General features: G+C 40.7%; 1 protein-coding gene across 4 annotated transcripts in view; it reads left to right on the top strand.

Annotated features, from left to right (window-relative positions):
• Positions 1 to 26,752, top strand: part of SLC35F1 (solute carrier family 35 member F1) — a 442,526-nt gene that overhangs the window by 393,623 nt on the left and 22,151 nt on the right. For all 4 annotated transcript variants that reach the window (XM_042987078.1, XM_042987076.1, XM_042987077.1 and 1 more), the window contains exons 5-7: positions 5,541 to 5,697; positions 8,040 to 8,092; positions 15,797 to 15,951. In XM_042987078.1, coding sequence (XP_042843012.1) covers positions 5,541 to 5,697; positions 8,040 to 8,092; positions 15,797 to 15,951 — 365 coding nt within the window. The remainder of the gene's footprint in view (positions 1 to 5,540; positions 5,698 to 8,039; positions 8,093 to 15,796; positions 15,952 to 26,752) is intronic.

The following is a 26,752-nucleotide window of genomic DNA, read 5'->3' on the forward strand; positions in this document are numbered from 1 at the left end:
ACCAGTTTTATGCTCTATAACCATCATGATCCTGATATGAATAATCTCTTTGAACCAATCAGAGTATGTTTGTCAGAAACAACGTGGTTAGTTGTTCCAAAGTCATAATTTAATTTCATTTTCTCAGCTTTACTTGTAGGATGTAAACATAGACTAAGCAGAAGCATGTACCCTTATTTATGAAAATTCTGCTTTGCTGAACCTTAGCCATTGGCCCCCAGCCATCATCTTGCATTTCCTAGTCAAGAAAGACAATTGCCCTAATAAATCTGGATGTTTAAGCCCAGAATGTTAAACTAAATTAAATTGATTTCACCAGAAGATATTCACTACTCCTGGGGGAAAAAAAAAATGTTCTCTTGATTCCAGATGAGGTGTTAGGAAAGGAGTAATAGTATTAAAGAAAAGAAAGTAAGTCCATTTAAGGTCTTTCAAAAGTAGCCATTTTTTTATTATTTAAAAAAAAATTAAGTTATTTATTTATTTTGAAAGAGACAGAGACAGCATGAGTAGGGGAGGGGCAGAGAGAGGGAGAGAGAGAATCCCAAGTAGGCTCCATGCTGCCAGTGCAGAGCCCAATGTGGGGCTCGAACTCACAAAACTGTGAGATCATGACTCGAACTGAAACCAAGAGTCTGGTGCTTAACTGATTGAACCATCCAGGTGCCCCAAAAGTAGTGATTTTTAAAACAGTGCAGAGTAACTCAAACACACTAGAGTGGGTTTCATCTGTAGAAGACTTACAGCACCGTCCTTTTTGTGACATATGAAGTGCTCATGTTAACAGAATTAAGATTTATCATCTTGGAGTACCTTCTCTGCTGAAGTAATGGTGCCCAAGTAGATGATATGATGTTCTAAGGGCAGCCCAAATATAGGATCCAAGGGTTTATTTTACAAAATAAATTAGGCAGCAATGTAAGCCACCATATAGAATATTTTGAAAGAAGAGAAAGACACACTAGTTTGAAGGACAATATAATCTTAAAATTGGTGTGCATCATTATGCAAAGTATCCCATTTGTTTTCACCTTTGTGGTAGAATTGATTCAATGTTATTACTTGGCCAGGGACAAAACTTTACCAAAATACTTGAGTCACTCACCAGAACTTCAATCGGGCCTTCAACGCAATATAAATTGCCGTCACTCTATCGAGAGCTTTTCATAGGAAAAGAGAATGTCTGTCTCAATCCTTTTTGTATTGCCAAAGCCGTGGTTCACCGTAGCTTGGGATTTTGAAAATTCTTTCCTCAAGCACAATGATAATGGCCTGTTCAAAGTTACCTTGACTTCACTTCATTATAATTAAAATAATTGTTCGAATCCCCTTGTTAGACTGTTTCTTCATCAGCTACCCAGGAATCCCTCATTTTGATTTAAGCCTTGCTAAAGGAATCTTCTCAGATGGCAGCAGGCTCTCCAGATGTGAACTGTAACCGTCAGGGCGCACAATGATGTGCCAGGAACCGTGCTTCTCAGGAAGCTTTGCCGGCAAGTTTGCCCACGGCAGACGGAAGTGGAGAGAAGGTGTCCCCAGTCCGTGGCATTGGAGGCTCGGCCTTGCGGCAGGCAGTGTACTGCACAAAGTGGGAAGGGAAGGTTAGAAAGTCTTAAGATTAAGATAAAACCCAATTAAAGTAGCTCCCTTTTACAAAATATATGTCTTGCTCTTCAAAATATCATCTTTCTACCATAATACATTTATTGCATCTTTTAGTTCATTTATTAAAGATGTTAGATACATATAACACCATTTTGTTTTCTTATTATTACCCCAAATTTTAGAGTGATTTCAAGGAAGGGAAAATATTTTCTTTTTTTTTTTTAATTTTTTTTTTTTAACGTTTATTTATTTTTGACACAGAGAGACAGAGCATGAATGGGGGAGGGCCAGAGAGAGGGAGATACAGAATCTGAAACAGGCTCCAGGCTCTGAGCTGTCAGCACAGAGCTTGACGCCGGGTTCGAACTTACGGACCGCGAGATCATGACCTGAGCTGAAGTCGGCCGCTTAACCGACTGAGCCACCCAGGCGCCCCGAGAAAATATTTTCAAGGAGCTCGCTAATTAAACACAATCAAGGGACAGTGACAATTTTTTTGGTGCCAGCCACTTTCCCATGCATTATCTCATTTAATCCTCCTAACTGTGCAAAGAAAGCTTTCTTATTCTTCCTTTTGCAGCTGAAGAAATCAAGGCTAAGGGAGATCAGAAGCGTGTGCACACCAATAGTAAATGGTGCGGCCTAGATGTGAATTCTAGCCAGTATCCTTTCTGCTACACCACTTAATACTTATTTTTCTATCCTTGTGACCCTTATAAGAAATATATAGCTGTTCTATTGTAGTTAATTGTGATAAATGACAGTCCCAGATTCCCCAGAATGAAAGGGTTTCCTGAGATGAAGGAATTTGGTGTGAAAACCAAGAGAGTCCCAGGAAAACAAGGCAGTTGATCACATTTACAACTCAAAAATATTCAGTGGGATGGGTTCATTTTCATAAATCACATTAATAGTCTTTCAACACTCCAGAATAGTGTAATTCACCATTTATTTCTTGAAATAATGGTAAGTAGTAGTCTTAAGTCATCTTCCCTATTCCTCTTCCACTGCCACACAGACGCAAATGTCCCCCCAAACAACGCTTAAACAAAAATCTAATAAGGAAGACCAATTCTTGCAAAGCAATTATGACTGTGTTGATTAGAATCAAGAAGCGATCCAAAATGAGAAATGGCCAATCCATAGAGACAGGTGCTTTTCAAAGAGAATGACTGATTCTTTTCAGTCACCATTTAGTGAACTGTTAGTCAGTGCCCAATGATATACGAAGCAATTCATTTTCTTTAAATTATTTTATGTACATTACTTTGCTGTAATCTCAAACTAACCTCATTCTGAAATAAGGAAACTGATGTGCTGAAAGATTCTATAGCTTGTCCAGTACAAAACATTATCACTGAGCATGGTTTCATGCATACATAAATGACAGATTTTCTGGGTATTAGTTCCCCATGAACATTGTACAAAAATTGATTCCACTGCATCAGGTATCTATTGCACTGAAAATGCATAAAACATGGAGTAATATGTTGTAATCTCCAGGGAATGAGATACAAATTGTAGATATATACTCTTAGTCCTAGAACTTTCTTATACTTACATCAAACACTTCATTATATAATATAGTTGAATAAAATCGTGCCCTGGTTAATTGAGTTATATTTAACCAGCCAAATTATCATACATGCTATATGTATATGCGTCCATTTTCAAAGGTTTGAAAACTGATAAATACACTTACAAATGAAATTTTAATAAATAACATTTAAATTTTTATCACTGATAATTTAGAAAGCACTTCTGAACTTGCACTTACATAAAACTGTATTATTCTTAACAGTAATCATCATGCCCTGGTGAAAATTCAAAGTACTGGGGAATAGATTTCATATGGTCAAAGGCCAGGTAACAGAATAGGCCAAAACTGTACAAATGTAGAGTTTAAAAAAGATTAGTGAGACTATTCAGTAATGCAGCATGGCCTCTTTTTAGGACTTATAAAAGATAGACTGATGTTCTGCTAATTTCTATTAAAATATTTCATTATAACTTAGCTTTCCTGAATCCATTCATATAATTTCATTAACTGAAAATTCTGTTTAAGCAGCACTTCTTTACTTCACTAATACAACAATAATTGATATTCATAATAATGACCCCCATGTCATCACAAGATTCTGAAATGGCTCCTGAGTAAAAAGTGACTGAATTATATTCATTATAACCTTACAATTTTAGTAATGGATACTTTTTTATTTTATGGGTTGTTCCTCAAATGAACTACTTAAAATTAAAAGCTTTGTCATTATTTTCTACTCGACACATGAAAAAGATGAATCAGGTTGCTGAAGATGACCTTCTCTGTCAAAGCAACCTTAATGCCCCCGTGAGATGCACCCAAGGACCTCTCTGGAGCTTTGGTTGTTCATTGACACCTCTTTGCACTCTTGGCTCATCTGTTCTCCATGAATCAGGGAGGGCACCCCACCCTCACAGATCCAGATTCTCAGCCCATTCCCTGGAGGGTGATGCCAGCAAGGTCTCCTGCCTTTCAGGGTCTCTCCTCCTCTCCTTCCAATCCTTACCAGGAGTGGGAAATAGCTTTCGAAAGAGTGACACCTTTAAAGTACAGTTGCCCCTTGGACAGCAGACTTTTGAAATACACGGGTCTGCTTATACAAGGATTTTTTTCAATAAATGCAGTACATTTAACATTTTATTTTCTCTAGCTTACTTTATTGAGAGAATATAGTATATAATACATATACGAAATATGTGTTGTTTGTATTATTGGTAAGATTTCTGGTCAACAGTAGGCTATTAGTAGTTTAAGTCTTTGGGGAGTCAAAATTTATATGCAGAGTTTTGACTGCATTGGAGGTCAGCACTGCTAACCCCCTGCATTGTTCAAGGGTCAGCTGTAAATATAGAATCTCCCAAGGTGACCCCAGGGGCAGGAAGGAGGAGGTCTTTCCCCAAGCCCAGCCCAGATTCTTTTATGTGAAGTCATTTCCTAGAGAATGCTCAGTGCTCCCAACTGAACACAGAGAATCTGGTTCTCCAGTTTTAGATTGTTCCAGCTAATCTGGGAGTCCAGAGCTACTCTAAGGTGAGCCCCTTCCCTAGAATTATGCTGGAGAGAGCACCCTTCTCCTCCAGCATTTCTTGTGCCCCCGAGCAACATACCTGCCAAGCTCCCATGTACGGACCTGTACAGGACAGAGCTGGAGACTACTTGGGTACAAGCCCACATAGGCTGCTAACTTCCACTCTCCCTCCCTGGCTTCATACTTCCTAGAGTGGAATTTGCTTCATTATAGGAAAGAGCTGGGTAAGGCATTTATTAAAAATTGGACCAACCCAAACCAACCCAAATTGATTTTCATGAAAAAAAAATTAATGTAAGAATGAATCACATGTATTTTCATTCTTACATTACTTACTTTAGGGGAGTTGCAAATTTCAACCCATGATCCCTTTCACTCTCATTTTCTAAGCAAGTACACATTTTGCCCATGGTCAAAATAAAGAGTCTGAAGTACTTCTATTATAGCTTCCCTCCCTGGATAGCAAAGAGTGGAGATTCAGACTGATTCTGTTTGTTCTACACCACGTTCGCCAAACTGTTAGAAAGCACCCTGCAGCAAATATAACATGTGCACATATTAGCATATATTCCTAGACATATATCTAGTCAGAAGACATGGGGCTTTGTAGAGACACTGCAGTCTAGAAGCAGCTGGTCCCTTTTTTTAGGTTAGGGAAGACTTCTGGTTGGGCAGACATAGGCAACCTGTTAATAACAGAACATATCTGCAGCACAGATAAACAAACTTTACTAAATCATAATTGGCAAGTTACCGGACTTCGATAAAAACATCAGAATGGAGTAGACAAAGGAAGCTCAATGTGCTGGTGCCAGATTCTCATGAAGAAAATGTTAATGAAGCTGTGTTTGTGGTTTTGGTTCCTAGGGGAAAATAAGCTGGTAGGGGATCTTCTGGTCCTAGGAGGGGCCACACTGTACGGTATTTCTAACGTCTGGGAAGAATACATCATCCGAACCCTGAGCCGAGTGGAATTTCTGGGAATGATTGGACTCTTCGGGGCATTTTTCAGTGGAATTCAATTGTGAGTAAAAATCATGAGTAATTCAGATAGTAGATACCCTTAGGGCTTATTCTAATTCTTTTCATTAGGGTATGGTTGGTCACTTTATTTTATAAAAATCCAGACTGGAAACCTTTCACTAACCTCCTACATGAAATCTGAAAATTCAGTATCTTTCTTAGTGAACTTCTTCAAAACTAAAGAAGTTTGTTGTCAGTTATTAGAAAAACGCTTAGTGGACTTTGTACAGAATTTACAAGAAAACATTAGAAGTACATTGATTTCTCCAAACCAGCTAGTGGGTTTTTACATAAAGAAATAGAATAAGTGTAAATGCCATGATATGATGTACTTCCAAAAAGGACATCTGTTTACTAGTGACTATAAAACATACAGTATAGGGGCACCTGGGTGGCTCAGTCGGTTAAGCGTCCAACTTTGGCTCAGGTCATGATCTCGTGGTTGGTAAGTTCGAGGCCCGCATTGGGCTGTGTGCTGACAGCTCATAGCCTGGAGCCTGCTTCGGATTCTGTGTCTCACTCTCTCTTTGCCCCTCCCCTGCTCACGCTCTGTGTCTCTCTGTCTCAAAAATAAATAAAACATTAAAAAAATTTTTTTAATAAAAAAAACATACAGTAGAAGTTTGCCCTTTCATAAATGTTTTCTTTTATTGCCTGTGGATTTACCTGAATGAACCATATTTCAAATTCATCTCTTAGGAATTTAGTGTTTCTACTTTCCTTAAACAGATAAAGATATAACACAAACATTCACTAAGCATCAAAAAGTCCAAAACATCAATTTTGCAATAATCCTTCATTGGAGCATATAAGTCATCCCTGACTAGTGCCTCAGAATTGTGAGAATAAGGGTCAAACAAAGTGTAATTTTCCATCAATAAGGACTATATGTTTTAGTTTCATGTAAGGGGTAAAGAATGATATGGAACAGCCTCCAGTGTAATTTCACCAAATCGCTTCCTATGAGGCAAGTGCTTTGTAATTGTATTGATTCAGTATCAAATTATTTATGGAAAATATTTTGGCATCACCTTGACCATGGTTTGCAAATAAGCTATTTCCAAGGATCCTCCAAGTTTTGGTATGCTGAGATACAGGAGGAAACCTCCATAGCAAACAAGGCACTGAGGTGAGGAGAGTCTCCGAAAACGATTTATTTTTGATTCATTTTGAAGGTGAGATGGCATTTTAAAGCTCCTAAATTTGGTACTTCAGCTTTGTGAGAGGAAAAGAAATTGCCTAGTTCAACTATTCATAACCAGCACTTTGTAGATCGATGACTCATTTTATGGATTATTATTCTCGAAGCCAAAAAATATAATCAGACACCTAACACTCATTTGCTTCAGTTATAGTCCATTCGAGCTAACTGAGCCCCTTTGGGCCACTGCTGCCAAAATAACAGAAGTGGCATAGGGGAGTGTTTGGCAAATGGAGTAAATTGAGGGCACGCTGAAACCAACGTAATGCTGCTGGTGGAATGATGCCAGCTTCACCTCCTGGTCCTCTTCGAGAGCAGCGGTTCTCAAAGTGTGCTTCTCTGACCGGCAGCACCAGCACCGCATGAGAACTTGTCAGAAATGCACGTCTCTGGGCCCCACCCAGACCTACTGAATCTGAATCTTGAGGGAAGGAGCATGAGCACCTGTTTCAGCATGCTCCCCAGACAGCTTTTTTGTGCCTTTAAGTTTGAGAACCACTGCCTTGGAGAATCCTCATTCAGAAAACTGATTTAAAAAAATAATAATAATAATAGCCGCAAGCACAATAAATTTCCATACCTCACCATTGACGTTTTAGAACATCTAAGCAAGAAGAAACCAAGGCTGCAGGCAATCTGGTGAAAAAGCCAGTGGAAGGCTAGAGTTCTGCCTTGCCCACTGCACACCCTCACCTCTGGTGCTGGCCGTACCTAGCAAGATCCTTCACGGGTAAACCTCAGGTTGCCAGATTAGACTTGCCTATCCCTGGCCCGAAGTTATTTTTATTTATTTATTTATTTTTAATGTTTATTTATTTTTGAGAGACAGAGAGACAGAGCACAAGCAGGGGAGGGCAGAGAGGGATGGGGGGTGGGGGGGGACACAGAATCTGAAGCAGGCCCCAGGCTCTGAACAGTCAGCACAGAGCCCGACGCGGGGCTTGAACTCACGAACCGTGAGATCGTGACCTGAGCCGAAGTTGGACACTTAACCGACTGAGCCACCCAGGTGCCCCTACCCGAAATTATTTTTAAAATTCAGTTGGTTGTTTCATGACTTGTATAAATCTGGTAAATGAAAAAAAAAAAAGTAAGTTGCATTATAATCTTGCTCATCAGGTCCACTTTCTTTAAATCTGCAGAGCTATAATGGAGCACAAGGAGCTGTTAAAGGTGCCCTGGGACTGGCAAATAGGTAAGGGGTTTGCTCACCTAACATGCTGTTTTTAGTAAACCCTGAGGGATATATTTGAAGAGTGATGTGGGCAGTAGTGGGGCATGAACCATGAAAGGATTTAAAATGCAGAGAACGAAAGAAAATGTTAAATCCCTTGTCATTTTAGGAATTCTTGTACCCAGTAAGAGACTGAACCATATGATTCATGATGTTTCCTAATTGAGCTTCTGCCCATTATCATCGTCAAGATGCCATTAGTGTAGACACACAAGTATGTTATTAGGTTAAAGACGAACCAGAAAGAAAAAATGCCTGGAGGCAGTGGTGGGACATAAATGGTAGCAATTTTCTGTAGCCAAGAAACACAAAACTTATGTGATCATTAAAAAGTGGCACTTCAGCAAAGGGAAGAAAAATGAACAAAAAGGCATAAAAGAAAACAATGTAATGGGCATTTTGAGCCCATAAAAGCCTTTTCAGAAGGGAGCATTTTGCACATAAGAAATGGTTAATTGATCTCCAAATGGACTTGGTGGAAAATCCCAGATAAGCTTCGAGCCCATTAATAGTCATCCAGGGCATCTCAGATTCCACCTGTTTCGAAAATCACTTTTCTCTAAAAATAATTTAGGACAAGGATTTAACATCCTAGGTGATTGCTATAATGATCACACAGCAAGCGCTAGAAAGGAATGACATTTAAAACCTTCTGCCTAGATAACCCTCGGTGTCTATACCAAGACTCATGGGGTGCCGCAGTGAGCACAGAGCTTGGCTTGCAGGGGTGCTTGGAAAATGTGTGCACTGTGGATGGAAACGGGAGGGGAAGCCAGATTGCCCATGGAAGCTGGCTGCTTGAGCCACCTCCAGCTTATGAGAGCTCTGATGAGATTGACAGCTTCAGTGGAACCCTGCTTCCACAAACAAGGACAAAGCCATAAGCTTCCCTGCACCACTTTACCTACCCCCGACCCAGAAGCGTCCAAGGCTGGCTTGCTACTGACATAATTCCCTCTAAAAGCACGCTGGAGCTACAGAATTATGCGTGACCCTCCCTGGGGGTTATAGCTAGTGACTTCAAGGGCTGACCAGCCCTTGTGTCTGTCACAGAATCCTACCATTTATTTTTTTTTTTTTTTGAGTTTTGCTCTAGATTGCTACAGTTAAATGAAAATCAATAGAGGAGGGGGTGCAGGGAGGAGAGGAGGGGCAGGCAAGGAAACCGGCTGCAGGTTACAGATGCGTTTGCTTTTGTGACTCTCAGAGCCAGGAAGCAAGATGTGACCCATGCTTGGTAACACTTGCCACGCAGTGGTATAAATTAATTTTATATTAATAGTAACAGCAATAATAAAAAATAATTTGTCCCCTAATTATGTGGATGGCATGTGCATGTCCACTGAGGTTCTGTTATAATTCAGTGTTAGTTAAATGTGTCATCAAAAGGTAGTTTTATTCTTAACTCTCTTATTGCCATTAAAATGTCAATCCCCTGTAGTCCAAGATGATGAAAGGCAGTATAAAAGGAATACATTATACAGCCATCAGTTTAATTCCTGATTGGAAATGAGGCTAAAATGGTCAAGAAAGAGAACCAAATATTCATCCTTTTCTTTCCAAAGCATTAATAACGTTGGGTTTGAGATGTTTTTTACATGAGGGCTACCTTAATCCTCATTTCCTCATCCTGACCAACTACAGGGTTTGGCTGGTTTAGCTCAGTTCTAGGCACATAAGGTTCGGTGTGTAAATGTTTACTAAATGAGTTAATGACAAGCAAGGAAGATGGGACCTGTTCCGCCATCTCTCATCTTTCAAAACATAGACAAGAAGGAAGTGGCGGGACAATGGCAAGAGGTGTAGGCTTGCATTGCTCTTTCTTTCTGGGGAACCAGGAGATGGCATACCAACCACTGAAACTTGGGGACTGGAGAGGCAGGGAGACATCAGGCCAGGGGGTCAGGGTCCTCCCAGAGCATCCCTGCACTCCTTGGGAAGTCACCCAAGAGTGCCAAGCTCTGATCACTGTGTTTGGTGGAAAGCTCACAGCGTCTTATTAAAGAGACCGAAATCCAAGACCGTCTTCGTTCCCCACCATCTATCAAAGCACTCCTCTTCCTCCCCCGTCTCCACATCAGCAATCTCCCTCTTGCCGTCTCTTGGGTACCTCATATGGTTGACATTTTATCAAAGTAAAGACATGTTTTTTCTATGGAGCAAGTGGGATAATAAATGTATTTTATATTTTCTGCACTCAGAACATTTTTAAAAAACAGATTCTGTTATTTTCTTATAACACTTGCAAGATACAGAGAGTAATTCAAAGCAAGAAGACCACAGTTGTTGTTGTTTGTTTTATTTCTTTGTTTCACTCTACTCAACAGAAAGACTGGGTCTGGTTATGTAATCAGTAAATTCCAGTAAAATATACGACCTAACAGAGCTCAAATGTCCTATGGAGCAGGTGTGTTCAAATCACCGTCAGAAATCTAATAAATGGCTTCAACATTCCCTTTATCCCATTTGCCATATTGTGTTAAAGGATGTGTGAACAAATACAAGATGATGTGAAAGTCGAACGTTAAAGGAAAGAAAAAGTGTGCTGTGGGTCAGCCAGCTCAGGTCTGTGGTGTGCAGGGGGCTTCTTCACTGCCCTTGTGGGTGATGCTTGTTTTGGTTTGGGTTTTGGTTTTCTTCTGGAGGCCAAAACAAAGATTTGACCTTTTCCTGAAGATGGAGTAATGGGACCACAGAGCAGGAAGGACTTTAAAGGTAATTAAGAGCGCACCCTTTTAACTGAGGTTGAGTCAGGGGCCTGGGGAGGTGAGGCCACTCGACAAGTCTCATGGCTGCCTGTGGGGGCTGGGGGTTGAGGGGTGGGTACTGATGTGCACTATTTGAGCAAGCCCTCCCTGCCTGATGCCCTTTCCAGACTTAGCCTGATGCATATGTTTTAAGAAGCCATCTTTGAGAATTAAAAATAATGTGTTAAAAATCTAGTATATTCAAAGGAAAGTGAATCAGAACATCAGGCGGGTAATGAGATAAAAGTATACAGCACACGCACACACATGCACACATGTGTATATCACATCTAAACATACCATATCTAACCATATATCATGTACACCATGTATATATCATATATGTATTGTATATACATTGAGATGCTTATTAGAATCAGATAGGATGCTCCATCAAAGCCCTATTTTCTCTTCATAATAATTAAAGAATATAGATTACTGGTAGGTACTCAGAATTTAAAGTCAGACAGCATGTGTCCCAAGGCCAAGTTACCCTACCTCCGTATGCTGGTTTTTCCTGTTTATTCACAGATCTGTCTGTTTCTTACCCTTACTCTGCTCTATAATGATTCATGCAAACTGTACTTTCCAGGCTGTCTTATTAAGTGGTTTCCAACTAGATTTGGCCAACTGGAAGCAGTAGGAGACTGGAGGGTGGAAGGAAGGAAGGAAGAAACCAGGGGTGTCTCCCTGTTTCTCGCTGTTTGGGGTCAGGTCTCCAGAAACGGCTGAGTGCCCTCTGTGATTATATCTTTGCTAGGTTTTCCTACCTTCTGACCCCTAGCAGCATAGCCTCCTCCCTGGATCTCTCCAACTCCAGGAGTGTGGATAACTTACTGTTATTGCTAACCTCCGGGGTGCCTCATCATCCCTATGTGCCCTATTACCCATTCAAGCACCTTTGTGACTTGTGCCCCCAATTAAATTTCCTTTATTGAACCAGTCGTATGGACTGTGTTTCTGAACTGATACATTCTGTTAGCCCATTTCCTTGCCTATAAAGAGGGTAACAATAGAAATGGTGTTCTACAGTTGTAGATACTAATAATGTGTATAAAGTAGCACATAGAGGGGCGCCTGGGTGGCTCAGTCGGTTAAGCGGCCAACTTCGGCTCAGGTCATGATCTCACAGCCCGTGAGTTCGAGCCCCGCGTCGGGCTCTGTGCTGACAGCTCAGAGCCTGGAGCCTGTTTCGGATTCTGTGTCTCCCTCCCTCTGACCCTCCCCCATTCATGCTCTGTCTCTCTCTGTCTCAAAAATAAATAAACGTTAAAAAAAAAAATTTAAAGTAGCATATAGCAAGCATGCAATCAGTATTGGCTGATAGCAGTATTCTAACTTCTTTAACTTAAATCTCTAATGCATGAGGACAAGAGCTACCAAATGCTGTCTTTTTTGAGAGAGAAAGCATTTCAAATAAGAAATAGTTATACACATACCTTGTCTATAAATGTAGCTGTTGCAGCCGGTATGTAGCTGTCAATCAAAAGATTAATCAGTTCATCTTTTTTTTTTATCACATTGATTGATTGTTTGAAAACCCTGCATGGACAGCACGTTGGGTCTCCAGATGCACTGCTAGCACGTAATAACTAGCTAATGTCCATCTGAGAACAACACACCTGCATTCCGACCTTAATAATGTGTTCATTCGGCTGACTATGCTTTGCTCACAAAACAGGATGTTCGCACACGAAAACATTGGTTGACCTAGCTAAGTGGTTAACTGTGATGGTGTATATATTCCATTCCTGTATCCCTAAATTTAATTTATGCAGCTTTTAAAAATAGGTTTAGAATGTTTAAGCTTGAAGTGCCCTGACACAGCCTGATGAGTAGAGCAAAACTCTGCTATGTATGTATGTATGTATGTATGTATGTATTTTCCTACTTTCCTTGGCTCTGCCAGTTGTATGGCCCTCTCTTCTCTGAGCCTGCCAATTATACATCCAGCTCCCGACTGGACAGATGCTCTTGGATGATGCATCAGCATCTAAAACTAACGTGTTCAGAACGGAGTTTTTTATTTCCCCTGAAAACGTGCCCTCTCTCAGTTCTCTTCATTTCGGTAAATGGCGCCATAATTCACCCAGTTTCTAAATTAACCAGAACCCATGAGAACCCGTGGGTATCCATGATGCCCTCCTTTCTCTCTACCCACATCCGGTCTGTCACCAGGGCTTGTCGAGTTCCCTACACACCCAGCCACATCCCTTCATCTCCACTGCCATCCTGAGCAAAGCGACCAGTATCTCCTGCCTGGATTAAGACACTGCACTTCTTGCTAGTCTGCCATGCTTTCTCCATCCAGTCCCTTCTCTACATAGCAGCCAGAGCTATCTTTTAAAGATGTAGATCGGGTGTTGGCCACCTGCTACCAACTCCTCAATGGCTTCCTATTAACAACTAGAATAGGATGTCAATTTCTTTCTGAGACCTACAAGGCCGTGCATAATCCATCCTTTGCCTAATTTTCCACCCTCATTCCTTCCTTCTGCCCCATTCTGTTCATCCTGCACAAATGTTCTGGCCCTGGCAGCTCCTGGAACACATCAGGCTCTGTCACTGGGGTCCTTCATTTGCAGATCTCCCTACCTGAAATGTTCTTGTCCTGGATCTTCCCATGGCCATCTCTTTTTAGTCCTTGAGCATTCAAGGTAAATGTTACTTGCACAAAGAAGCCTCAGCCAGTCAACCTTCCTAAAGCAAGCCCCCTGCCATTACCTATAAGGAACCATTTTCTTCCTTCTTAGCACCAAAGCAACTCTAAACTTCTCACCTATTCTGTTTTCCACTACTTTTCTAGCCAAAGGCAGAGTAGGTAGTCAGTGAATACGTGGTTGAATAATTGAGTGAATATAAAACATCAGATCCCACATGTGAGAGTCTACAGTGTGCCAGGTAAGGTGATGGAAGGGTAGGATTCTGGAACTTTCTAATTCAATCATATTTAATCTAAATCAGTGAGATGGTAAAAAAAAAAAAAAAAAAAAAAAAAAAAGACTGGTGCCTGGACTATGTTCTGATCAAGTTTGACTACTTTTAGTGGATTTTTAGTGGATTAACTTAAGGATATATCTTGTTCCCAGTCTTTTAATCTCAGATTCCTTCAAGAAATGCTGAGATAATTTATGTCTTTCCATGTATTGATCATAGGTTATTTCGTATTGCACTTTTAGTAACTTGGTTTAAAGCAGGATGAATTATTAGTAGCATGAAACCCAATTACAGGAAAAGTGACCGTTTTTAGGGAATTGAAACTTCTGATGGTGAGTCAAAAGCTATCTGGTATTACTATGTCTGAATATCTGCAAGAGGACGTGTACTTTGTTGAACTAGGAAAGTGGTTATTCTAGTGTCCTCTTAGGGCATTTCCACCACACTAGAGGGGGCTGTTGTACTGAGTTTGCTTACTTAATGTTCAAAATAATCTTTTTATATAGATTTGATGTGGCTTTCTTTAAACTGAGAATCAGAAATATATAGGATGATGATTTATGCCCTTAAATACTTTTCATATAAGAAAACCAAATTTCTCTTCAGAGGAATCACCAGTCTTCATAGGCAAAGGGACTAGGTGCCCAGTACCTACAAAATCCTCCCGAATTCATAGAATTCAGATGAAGCATTTGTCCCATGGCCTCACCAAACACTTCATCAAGAATTCCTTTGGACAGGTCGGATACTTTTATTTTAGCAAAATGCCCAAAGGTCCACTGAATTATATTACTTGTGTTTATTCTATGCTTTATTCTTTCAGGGTAGAGAAATGAGCATTATTTTTGTACATTTGTATTGTATCACCATCTAGGAAAAGGTGAACCAAATTCTAGATTTAGCCATAAACTCTTGATTCAGACTCAACAAAATCGTGTAGTTATGGAATCAGTACTAACAAGTGTTTATCTAGTTATAATGAGAGACAATTTTAGAGAATGGGGGGGGGCTGACCATATAGCATTTAAGGACTTTCTTTTATCTTTCTGTTTTATTTTTTTTCTTTTTAAAAAAACTTTTCTAATGTTTATTTTATTTTTGAGAAAGAAGGAGAGAGAGACAGAGTGTGAGTGGGGGAGGTGCGGAGAGGGAGAGAGGGAGACACAGAATCCAAAGCAGGCTCCAGGCTCTGAGCTGTCAACACAGAGCCTGACGCAGGGCTTGAACTCACAGACCGCAAGACCATGACCTGAGCCGAAGTTGAATGTTTAACTGACTGAGCCACACCAGGCGCCCCTTATCTTTCTGTTTTAAAAAACAATGAAGTGAAGCATTTACCTAACTACTTCTAAAATAGCAGAGCCCATATGTGAGAACCCACCGTATGCTAGGAAGGGTGATGGGGAAGTAGGACTGAGCAGGATTCACAGATCTAGAAGAAATTCACAGATCATGGTGTGCTCAGAGAATGAAGTGGTCTGCCCCAGGTCACACAGGATTCCAGTTCAGTACTCTTAGTCCCCCTCTCTGTGATACGTAAGCCCTTCCATTTTGAGGACTATATACTTCATCATTGTGAGCGATACAGGAACCAAGTAATTTTGCAAACAAAAAAGAGATTAAAAAAAATGTTTTAAAAGACATAGACAGGAAACGTTAAGTACAGCACCATCGGAAACAGAATTCAGAAGCCTTGACCCCACATTCCGACGCTAGCCACTAAGAGGCACTCCTTCCCAGAAGAAGCAAAATATCAGTTATGGGGTGCGAAGCAGCAGGTTCATTTTCCACACGACGATTTTTTACGTTTTATTTTATGTTTTAGCTATATGTTACCCAGTAATAAAGTCAGTTCGTACGGTGAAGAAAAACACCCTGTGTGAGTGATCAGTAGTATGCACCGGCCCCCTTGGTCCACGCACTGTGGGTACTCAGAGGCCCCAAGAGACTGTCACATCCCCTCTCTTTCCTCTCCTCGCAGGACTGCTCTACGTTGGCTTTAGCGCCTGCATGTTCGGTCTGTATAGCTTCATGCCGGTCGTCATAAAGAAAACCAGTGCCACTTCCGTCAACCTCTCCCTGCTCACGGCAGATTTGTACAGTCTGTTCTGCGGATTGTTTCTCTTCCACTACAAGGTGAGTAGAGTCAGTGCTCCTCTGTGAAGACAACACTTGGTGGGACATAACCCATATAGGTGGGAATGCCCTGCTGTGGAACGCCCCGGTGTTGTGTAGGGAAGCAGGAGTGCAACTTCGTGTGCTAACCCCCCAGATACTCACCTTTCTACCAGGAGCCAGAGGCACCATTTTGTCACAAGAGACCAGTAACCACAGGCACTTGATGGTGAAAGATAAGAAACTGCCATGGAGGGAAGGGCTTTTGGAAAATGCGGGACAGTTTTTCTGACACCGTTCAACCCAGAAGCTACTCTTCTTCTAGCCTAAAGCTAGTAAGATTTGTACAGTTCCCAAACTATAACCACACAGTGGATTCTACCAAAGGCACTGGCAGGGTATGTTCTCATTGGAGAAAAGATAACAGTTCCCGCAATTTCTGTTTTGCAGATATTTTCATAGCAAGCTTGAGTGGAAAATGCTAATGCACTTGAAATATTGCTTCTTTACTGAAAGATTAGGGCTTGGACTAAATGAATGCAAAGAGATCTTTTGAAGCATTTGCAGTTAGTATATCAGCCCGAAGTAAAGAAGAAAGTATTCAGTCCAAACATGGCAGTCTTTTCAAATCCCAGATGACCAACCTGCTCACCCACAGCAGACAGGACTAATCAATTATGGCTCAGTGGAGTCAGATTCTATCTTTTAAACACTGCACTCACTTCAGACATTAACAGTTGATTGGGTCAGTGGGGACTCTGAACAGGGTGCAAAAGGACCAGTATGAAATATCCAGACAAACAAGACCAAACTAGGGCAGACAAAAGAAGAGGCAGAAGAAAGAGATAATATACTCTGGCCGCTTCTAGTCAAGCGCCTCAGCAGTGATATTACAGCTAACATCGCTAGCACATGGGTGTGGCCCACTGATGGGCCATGTTGGTGGGCAGGGCATCTACAACCAGGTCAAACCATGTTTGGAGGTTCCCTAAGAAAGGCTGAGCTGGAAAGAGTATGAGATGACCATCTTGAGATGACGCTGGTCCCCAGCGTCCCATATGGCCATGTTCCTGAAAGTCTCCTATCACCAGGGAGACTGGCTAACAATGCAGCTGAAGTGAATAATCAGAAATATTACTGGATGAGCCAAAGTCATAGCCAAGAAACAGACTAAGAAGGGCAGACGCGGGTGGAAAAAAGATTACAAACAAGGTTAGCCGAGAGGACCAGAAGCAGATCTGAAAGACAAGAGGTAGAGAAAATGGCCATGGCAGAAGACAGGGAAAGGGCTGCATCCCTGTTTTATAAGGAGCCCTGTGCCCAGTGTGGTGGCAAAAAAAATGACAGCCTTTATACATTGTTTGTAATTTGTTTTGTCTAGAAGGTACAATCTCTGTTTCCTGAGCACACACTGGTCCTCATGGGGGTAAAAGTAAAAGTCACAGCATATTCCTCCATTTCTCCCAGTCACAGTGTTGGGACGAGCAGTTCTCCTGAGATGCCCCCTCCACCACACCCAATTATTTTCCAGAGCCCTGGGGACCACCTAGCCACGGTCTTACCTGTTCAGCACAGTGGCCACCATTCTTCTTCTCTCCTCTGCTGTTAGGCATCCACAGCTAGTGCCTTCCCAAGTGCACTCTATCTTCCTCTCCCAGCATGTGTGTTGCTTCTTACTTGGGATGAGGAAGTTTGCTGGAGAGGAAGCCATGTAGTAAGCCTTCATCATGCCATCAGAGGGAGGCTGTGTTATCTGAAAATTGAATTCTTGTGTTCACCAATTTGGAGGTGTGGTGGATGTTTTTATTTCTCAAAGCAATGTTTCACCATGTACATATATTTTGTTACTGTTTAACAGATACATTTCTTTCCCACGATTGGTTCAACACAATAGGTGTTTTCTCTGGTTAAAATTGATCCCTATTGTCTTTTTTTTTTAAATTAAGCTTCCAGGGCACCTGGGTGGCTCAGTCAGTTGAGCATCCAACTTCAGCTCAGGTCATGATCTCACAGTTTATGAGTTCAAGCCCCGCGTCAGGTTCTGTGCTGACAGCTCAGATCCTGGAGCTGCTTCAGATCCTGTGTCTCCCTCTCTCTCTGCCCTTCCTCTACTCATGCTCTGTCTCTCTTTCTTTCTTTCTCTCTCTCTCTCTTTCAATAAATCTCTCTCTCTTTCAATAAATAAATAAATAAACATTAAAAATTTTTTAATTAAACTTTCGCGATAATAATAGATTCACATGAAGTTTTAGAAATAATACAGAGAGATCCCCATTTCCCCTTCACCTAGTTTTCCCCATTGGTAACATCTTACAAAGCTGTAGCACAATATCTGAATATTAACACTGATGCATCAGCATACAGAACATTTTCATCCCCACAAGGGTGCTCATGTTACCCTTCACAAGCATGCCTACTTGCTTCTCCCCCACCCTTCAGAATGCTGCAAAACTTTGTGTTTATTCTCCATTTCTCTAAATTTGTCACTTCAAGGATGGTATGTAAATGGAATTAACCAGTAAGTAACCTTTTGGGTTTGACTTTTTTCACTCAGCATAATTCTCTAGAGATTCATCCAGATTGTTTCATATGTCAGTAGTCCATTCCTTTTTATTTCTGAGCACTTTTCCATGAGATAGATGTACCATGATTTATTTAACCATTCCCTCGGTGAAGGACATCTGGGTTTTTTTCTATTTAGGGCTATTATAAATAAAGCCGCTCTGAACATTCATATACAGATTCTCATGTGAACAGTTTTCATTGCTCTGCAATAAACAGCCAAGAGTCCTAGTTCAAGGCATATGGTCATAACATGTTTAATTTTATAAGATACTGCCAAACTGTTTTCCAGAGTGGTCTATTGTCTTTTATTACGAATACATGTTCATTGTGAGAAAGTCAAAAAATACAGATAAATGCAATTACAAATTGATACAACTTTATAGTATATATGTTTTTATAGTATATATGTACTTTATAGTTCATTTGTATTTCAATAAAATACGTTTTTATTTAATATGAAAAATATTTTATAAATTACATTTTTATTAAATGTAATTTATTAAATAAAATAAAATTTAATAAAAAACTCCTTTGTTACATGCTTTATGTAAACTCAGCATGTATATATCCCCTTGTCATTCAATATCTATACATAATATGTATGTGAGTCTGAATGGGTGGTTCTCAACTCTGTCTATGCATTACAATCACTTGGAGAGAATATAAAACATAGTCATGCCCAGGTCCCACTCCAGAGAGTCTGATACTGTTTGGTCAGGAATGGGGCCTTTTCGAAGCTCTACAGGGGATTCATCACTTATCCTAATACACAACCAGAGTTGAGAATCACTCACAAGATTCTTTTAATGGATATATAGTATCCCATGTAACAGTTTTAGGTACCCAGGTTGTCTCGACCATGGCACTATTGACATGTTAGACCAGGAGATTCTTTGCTGGGCTAAGGGGGTGTGTCATGTGCATTATAGGATGTTTAATGGCGTCTCTGGTCTTTGCCCACTCAATGTCAATAGCGTCCCCCTGATAGTGGCAATCAAAAATGTCTCCATATGTTTATTGAGAACCATTGATTTAACAATCCTTAATTATTGAATTCGGGTGATACCTCTTTTGGGCTAATATAAATAATTTGGGGACTGAGCGTATACTAAATTTTTGCTCACATTGAATGTTTCAGTGTTCTTCTTTTTTTAAATCATTTTAAAATAAATCTTATAATTGGTCCGTTTCATTTCTCTTTTGAAACAGAGATCTTTAAAATAGTTTGAGAATCCTATTGACCAATCAGGAGCCCTGCAAAGAGGCAGTATTTGCAAAGCCCTGTTATTATGGTAACCAATATTACAACACAGACAATGCTCTAGTCCTCCTTCCCTTCACTTGTATTGTACCTACAGTTGACTCCACACCTCTGAGTTCTTGAATAAATACTGCCTTGTACTGTTCTTTCCTTGTTTTATGAATGGACTTTAATATCTGCAAAGAAATAAGTTGAATACTCAATTTAAATCTAGAAATAAAAACCTTTCCTTCTCCCCTTTTCTAAAAGAATCTCCCAAGCAGTGCTTGAATTTGCAGTCAAATAGACATTGTTTGGAAAATTCAGGACTTTTTCCCCCTGGCCCAGCTTGCCTGCCTCTGAAATTCGCCTTGAGTTTCCCCAGATGGGAGGCTTTCTAGAGCTAGGGAGAAGGGTGGGTCTGAATGGCTTGTCGGTTTCCCACTAGAGCCGGATGGGCCATCTCAGAAAATTGATTTTTAAATAATGCTTATTGGTGGTACTTTTATCATTGTAAGCAATTTATGGTTAATGCAAAAATCTTGGCAAATTTTGCGAAGTTCAAAAATGGTGATGTCATGTGATGGGTCATATTTGTGTGTGTGTGTGTGTGTGTGTGTGTGTTTAATTGAGTTATTTGGTTTTTTATCATTGATTATAATATTTCTTTATATATGCTGGGTAGTATATACACTTGTCAGATACATGATTTGTAAATATTTTCTCCCACTCTGTAGTTGTCTCTTCATTGTCTTGTTAGTGTACCTAGAATCATAAAAAGTTTAGTTTTGATGAAGTGCAATTTATCGATCTGGTTATACTTTTAAAAACATGAAAGGAACCAAGTCAATCCCACCATGGACCCCAGGCCACAAGTCTTCCCTGAGGGTCCCCAACAGTGCTCTTCTCCAGGGCTGCTCAGTTATGATTGCCAGTTGCCTCAAATCCCCTGTTCTGAGGGGATGGATGAAAGTCAGCCTAAGGAAGAGAAAATTCAGCTCAGGTGAGGGTGACTTCTAACTCTATAAAGAGTGTCGTGGGGAAGAGAGTTTAAGCCAGTAACCCTCAACCTTGGCTGCACATTGGAATCATCTAAAGAGTTTTAAAAATACTGATGCTTGGGTCCCCCCTCCCACTGATCCTGATTTATAGAGTCTGCAGTACAGCCTGGGTATTAGATTTTTGAAGGCTCCCTAGATGATCCTCTGATGCAGCCAGAATCGAGAGCCCAGTACTTCGGACTGACTTTATGTGGCTGCAGCCATTGGAACTAGGACCAAAGGGTGAAGATGATAAGATTATAGCTAAATAAAAAGAATCTTGTTAGCAATTAGCCATCTGAAAGTGGAAGGGACTGGCTTGGGAGTTACTTTCACTGGAGGAAGCCAGACACGACTGTGAGAGGGACAATGTGGAGGGGCCTCCCACTTCAGTACTGGCGATTGACCAGTGCCTTCCAAGATCTCACTTGGTTTCACTATAGTCTGCACTTACAGTTTATTCCCTCACTTAATCATGATGTCTTTACTCTAACCTTCTGGTCTGGTTATAAATATCTACAAGTTGCAAGGGGGCGGGGGGCTATTTGCTCACAGACGTTGCTTACCCAGGCAGAACTAAATGATTAAATGAACCACTCCTGCCCAACATTGATTATTTGCTTTTTCTTGCTTTCCACCTTTGGAAGAAATTCATTCCCTTCCCCACCCGTCAGTACACAGTCTGTACCTTCTCCCCCTCTTGTGCTGACTGCCATGCTGACTGGGCAATAAAGCCCCATGTCCCAGGGAAGCAAATGACCTAATTCTGAATTAGACTACCTGCATGGTATAGTGCTCTTGCAAACCCTAATTTTACAAGACTTTTGAGAAGTGGTTATATGTGTCTCTTCTTTGTTATCTGACAACATTATTGAATCCAGAACACTAAATCTATAGCAATCCATGGAAAGTACAGAAAATGACCTTTATTGGGCCTCAGAGACCCCCATCACCAAACCCAGAAAGAGATGTACAATTTGATGGTGTGTTGGCTTTTCAGGGTTAGAGCTTGATCAGTTATGAATTCTATCCCCTTATACTTATTGTACAGACAGGACAGTTTTGAAATGGAAAGGATTAGATTTCTATGGCTGCTCTAACAAATTACCACATAGTGACTTAAACCAACACAGATTTATCATCTTACAGCATTGGAGGTCAGAAGTCTCATGGGGCTAAAGTTGTTAACAGAGTGTGTGGCTTCTGGAGGCTCTAGGGGAGAATCTGTTTCCTTGCCCTTCCCACCCTCTAGAGGCGGTCTGCAGTCCTTGGCTCATGGCCCCAAACTCTATCTGGAAGGGCAGCAGTATAGCATCTTCAAATCTGACCCTGGTGTGATCATATTGGGCCTGCCCAGATAATCCTTAATTTAATCACATCTGGGGAGTCCCTTTTACCACATAAAGTAACATACAGCTTCCAGGGATCAGGATGTAAACACATTTGGGGGCCATCACTTCACTTGCCACAAGAGGACTATTAGTAATTACACCAAGATAAGTGAGGGTACATTGGTTCCAAGCCAGACCTGCTCGGACATAATGGCTGTGCTCTTTTAGAAGCTGCATCTGGTCGAAGAAGACACGTTCTCCACCTAGATAGACACTGCACTCTGTTGAATTTCCCAGCTGATTTTTAAAGTCGTTCTGGCTACCTGCTCTTATGTGACTTTAACAAAGAGAACACTCAGGCATGTGTGGAGAAAATGGATTAGGGCGGGAGGGCTACTGAACGTCTCCTGGGTGAAGAATGAATTCAGAAACACGGTATGTTTCGCAGACCACAGACTGCCAAGTCAAAGGAGCCTAGACTTAAAGTGTGGCTTCTTTTTACTCTTTAATTACTTTGGACCAGGTATTTATCCTTTCCCAACTTCAGGGTGATGATACCTGCCTTATGGAGTTTTTGAAGGGAGTAGATGGCTTATAAATGGCAACCATTTCTCTGATTAAATGTATGTCTCGGAATTAGTAATCCCTATCTCATTCCACTTTTAGGATACAACTTATTTTAAGATTTTGTAACAAGGTGTAGCTTTTAACAACATTTTGTGAGTTTTCTCTTATTCCTTGTTTGAAAAGGCAAAACTGGGTCTCATGATACAAATTTAGAAAATATTGTATCAGTCATTTTCCGCTGGATTCCTTGATTCCTTCATTGCTTACAATAGGATTTTTAGGTGATAGCCGTAAATACAAAACATTCAGGTGCTATTAAAATAAAATGCCAATAAATTCTTTTACAGTATGCCATCATATGCTGAACATTCTTCAGGAAGATACCAGCCAGTGTTGAATATGCAGAATATTCCTTTTTGCTTGACATTTACAATAGAAAATGGCTTACTTCACACATTTTGCGATTACCTTTTCAAGGTTTAATATTGCCACAGAATAGCTGTAATAAAGTTGAGAGTAATTGCATAAGTAGTGATTATTTTTTGTAGCTGCATCAAAATAAACATGAAACTGATAGAGAAGAAATGAACATTGTAAATTCTCTCTAAATTCCTTTTAACGCTCCCCCTTGGCCACTGGTCTATATGGTTCCCCACACTGAGCAGCCTGAAACCACAGGTGATCTTATTGGAAGAGTAACATTTTAGGAAAGCAAAGGCTCCATAAAACTTATATTCACACATCAGGGAAAATGTTTTTATCATCCAAATATACACTACTAAAAAAAAGGGAGAGAGTAATTTCAGAATCACTTGTCCAAGAAGGCTACTTCAACTATTCTGGGTAATGTGATTCATGTGAATTTTTTAGAATTTCATCTGTATGTGTTCATTAGAAAACATTCTGCCTGTTTAGCCTCATCTTTATACCTGACTGATTTTTGTAATTGCTGTGAGTTGTTTTTGACAAGTAATCATAAAAGTTTCTTACATTGTCAACTGCCTATTCTAGCAATCCACATTACATCCTGTGAGGACAGGTGTAGAGTCCCATGATCCTCCCTGACCCATTCTGTCAGCCACTAAAAATTTCATCCCACATGTGCCAGTTTCTCTAACTGGTTTTGTTGTTCTTGCTGTTGTTGTTGTTGTTATAAGAGACTTGGCAAGAAAAGTTTAGTAACCTCGGATGTGGGTATAACTTAATAGTATGTGATTATACACTGAATCTCAAAGAACTTCGTTCAGCAAATATTTATTTATTCTATGCCTGCTATGTGCCAGGCACTGTTTGGGTGCTTAACTTTTCATTTATAAATAAAGATGACAAGAACACTAAAAATCACCAAGTGGATTAATGCAAAGGCTGAGATTCCAAACCACTGAAACTTGAATAGACCAACAATCTCAAGCATCCTTAATATCTGAGTGCCAATGCCAGAGAGTTTGCAGAGGTTGCATTAACAGTGGAATCTTTCATTAGCTGGGGATCAGGATCCAGAGCCAAGCAACTGTTGATCCTCTGTGGCGGTGAGCAATTTGAGTAATGCAACTGCCCTTGAGCAGCCAAGGCAGGCAGCCTCAGCCTGTGGCAGCCAGTGAGCATAACAGCAATAGTGCACAATCTTATAAAAATACCCTCAGAGGCAGCTTATTGTATTTCCTTTGGTAAGTACGGCATCTTCAAAGGCTATGATTTTTAAGTGCATAATACTAATTATAAATGGGAGATTTTGATTTTTTTATTATTTTTTTTAATTTTAGAGAGAAAGAGTCTGAGCAGGGGAGAGGGGAAGAAGGAGAGAGAGAGAGAGAGAGAGAGAGAGAGAGAGAGAGAGAACCTTAAGCAGGCACCACACTCAGCACAGAGCCCGACACGGGGCTCGATCCCACCACCCACGGATCATGACCTGAGCCGGAATTAAGAGTGGGGTGCTCAACCGACTGAGCCACCCAGGTGCCCCTAAATGGGAGGTTTTAAATTAATGCTTACCTTTTATGACTCTTTTCATATTTTTTAAACTCTCACTGGTGAGTAAAGAATTGGAGAAATTGGCATCATTGAGGCCCCAAAGTATTTCACATGAAATACGGAGGTGATAGAGCAATGAATGTTTGAACTTGGTTTCCCCCTGCCTGAAAGCTCAGTACAGAGTCTTTTGAGAGCACCATCTTCCTAGATTAACTAGGGAAGTGCTGCTAGCTTCTGCGGACAGGAGGCAATGCTCCCCATGTAGCCATTCAGAAACCCAGACTCCTTCCATGTTGTGGCTCTGCCATCCTCTAGGGCGGGGATTAACAAAGTAGGATCTGCAAGCCAGCCCCTTGTTTTCATAAATACAGTTTTACTGGAGCACACTCGTGCCCATTTCTTTATATATTAACCATGGCTGCTCTTACCCTACAATGACAACTTTGAGTAGTTGTGACAGACACTGTGTGACCCACAAGCCTAAAATATTTACTATCTAGCCCTTTAAGAAAAAGTTTGCCAGCCCCTGGGCTAGGTTCTTAGAGTTTCTCTTGAGACAGCCTGGAGACTTTTATGGCTGTGTCTAGAGTAGTATACATAACCTCTTGCTCATTCTTTTGGCCAGAACTCAGTCACATGGCCACACCTAATCGCAAGGGAGGCTAGGAAATGTAGCTAAGCTGTTCATACAGGAAGGAAAGAATATAGGTTCAGTGAAGTAGCCAATCTCTGCCACATTAGCAATTCCCATTTACTAGAAATAGTGGAAGGATTAGACAAGTTGGGATAGATTGTGAGGCAGGTCCAGAACTGTAGCCAGAAGTCTGAATTCCTTTTACAAAAGTCTATTCATAAACTACACATCACAAATATTTTGAACTCACATTATCAGGACAAGCTGTAGGGAAAACAGAATGAGCTAGAAAGGTTGCAGAAGTTTCAAATGGAAAGGCTTGTGGTTGCACTGGAGCATAGCCAGGAAAAACCAGCTAGTTGTCTCCCAGGAGAATGCACGGGATGTGCTTGTCACTAGGTGCACAGTCCAGCCCCCTCCTACATACGCAGACACCTAATTTTGTCATCCAACCTGTATGTGTCCATCTTCCATTGTCTAGAAGATAAACGAGCCAAGCTCACAGAAGCAAGGCATCAGCTTGCTGAGATAAAGAACAAAGCTTGGCTCAAACCTAAAGGCTAAAGCAGAGCCACCCCTCCACACATCTTCAGGAGCTACCAAGACTAGTTTTCAACTCTGTAAGTGTTGAGAGTTTTTATGTACTCCCTTCTATGAAAGATAATACTGTCCCTCCCTCATTTCCTGACTTCTGTTGTACTGTTTTTATATTATCAATGATTTTAACAGTGCATTTTAATCAACATAATCTTTATGGGTTTTAAGCCATATTTCCATACTTAACTACATTTCCTATATATACCACCAGTCCCTGAAACGCAGGCTCTTGTTTTCTGCATTCTCTTTTTTGCTTTATGTCTTAGATTTTATCACTACTGCTATTGTTAGGAAGCAGGGCTGCTATGTACGGTTGTACAGGCTGTCCACAGTGCTATTTGTCCATTTCTAGGAAATACTTTACAACAGATGCTAGTCAAGTGCCTTGAAGAAAGAAAAAGTTCACAGTCACTGGAAAAGTGCCATTGGGCTGGCAGTGCGTCTGTCAGGAAGTGTTCACAGGGACTTGAACATTATCTCCCAAGTCTTTACTTCCTTGAAGACATTTCTTATATTTATTTATATTCAAAGGGTAGTTTTCCTAGGTTACATTTTCTTTTTCTCAGAACTTTATAGTTATTGAGATTTGTTTAGTTTTGTTTTGTTTTGTTGAAAAACTGAGAACTATATCCAATCCTTTTCAGTCTTTTGAGTTACTGGATTTTATTGTTCAGTAGTTTGGGGGTTTCTCAAAAAAGGGCCTACAAGTGTCAGATCTCTGGGTTCTTTTTGTTTGAGAATGTCTCTGGTGTCTTTACACTTGCAGGTCAGCTTGGTCAGTGACCTGTCCCATTCCCAGGAGTACAGTTCCTTGGTGGCCTTGAACTGCCTCCCCCACCCCCACCACCCTCACTGCCCAGTTCTCCTCAGAGCCTCA

This window comes from Panthera tigris, chromosome B2, assembly GCF_018350195.1.
Source record: "Panthera tigris isolate Pti1 chromosome B2, P.tigris_Pti1_mat1.1, whole genome shotgun sequence".
NCBI classification, from domain to species: Eukaryota; Metazoa; Chordata; class Mammalia; order Carnivora; family Felidae; genus Panthera; species Panthera tigris.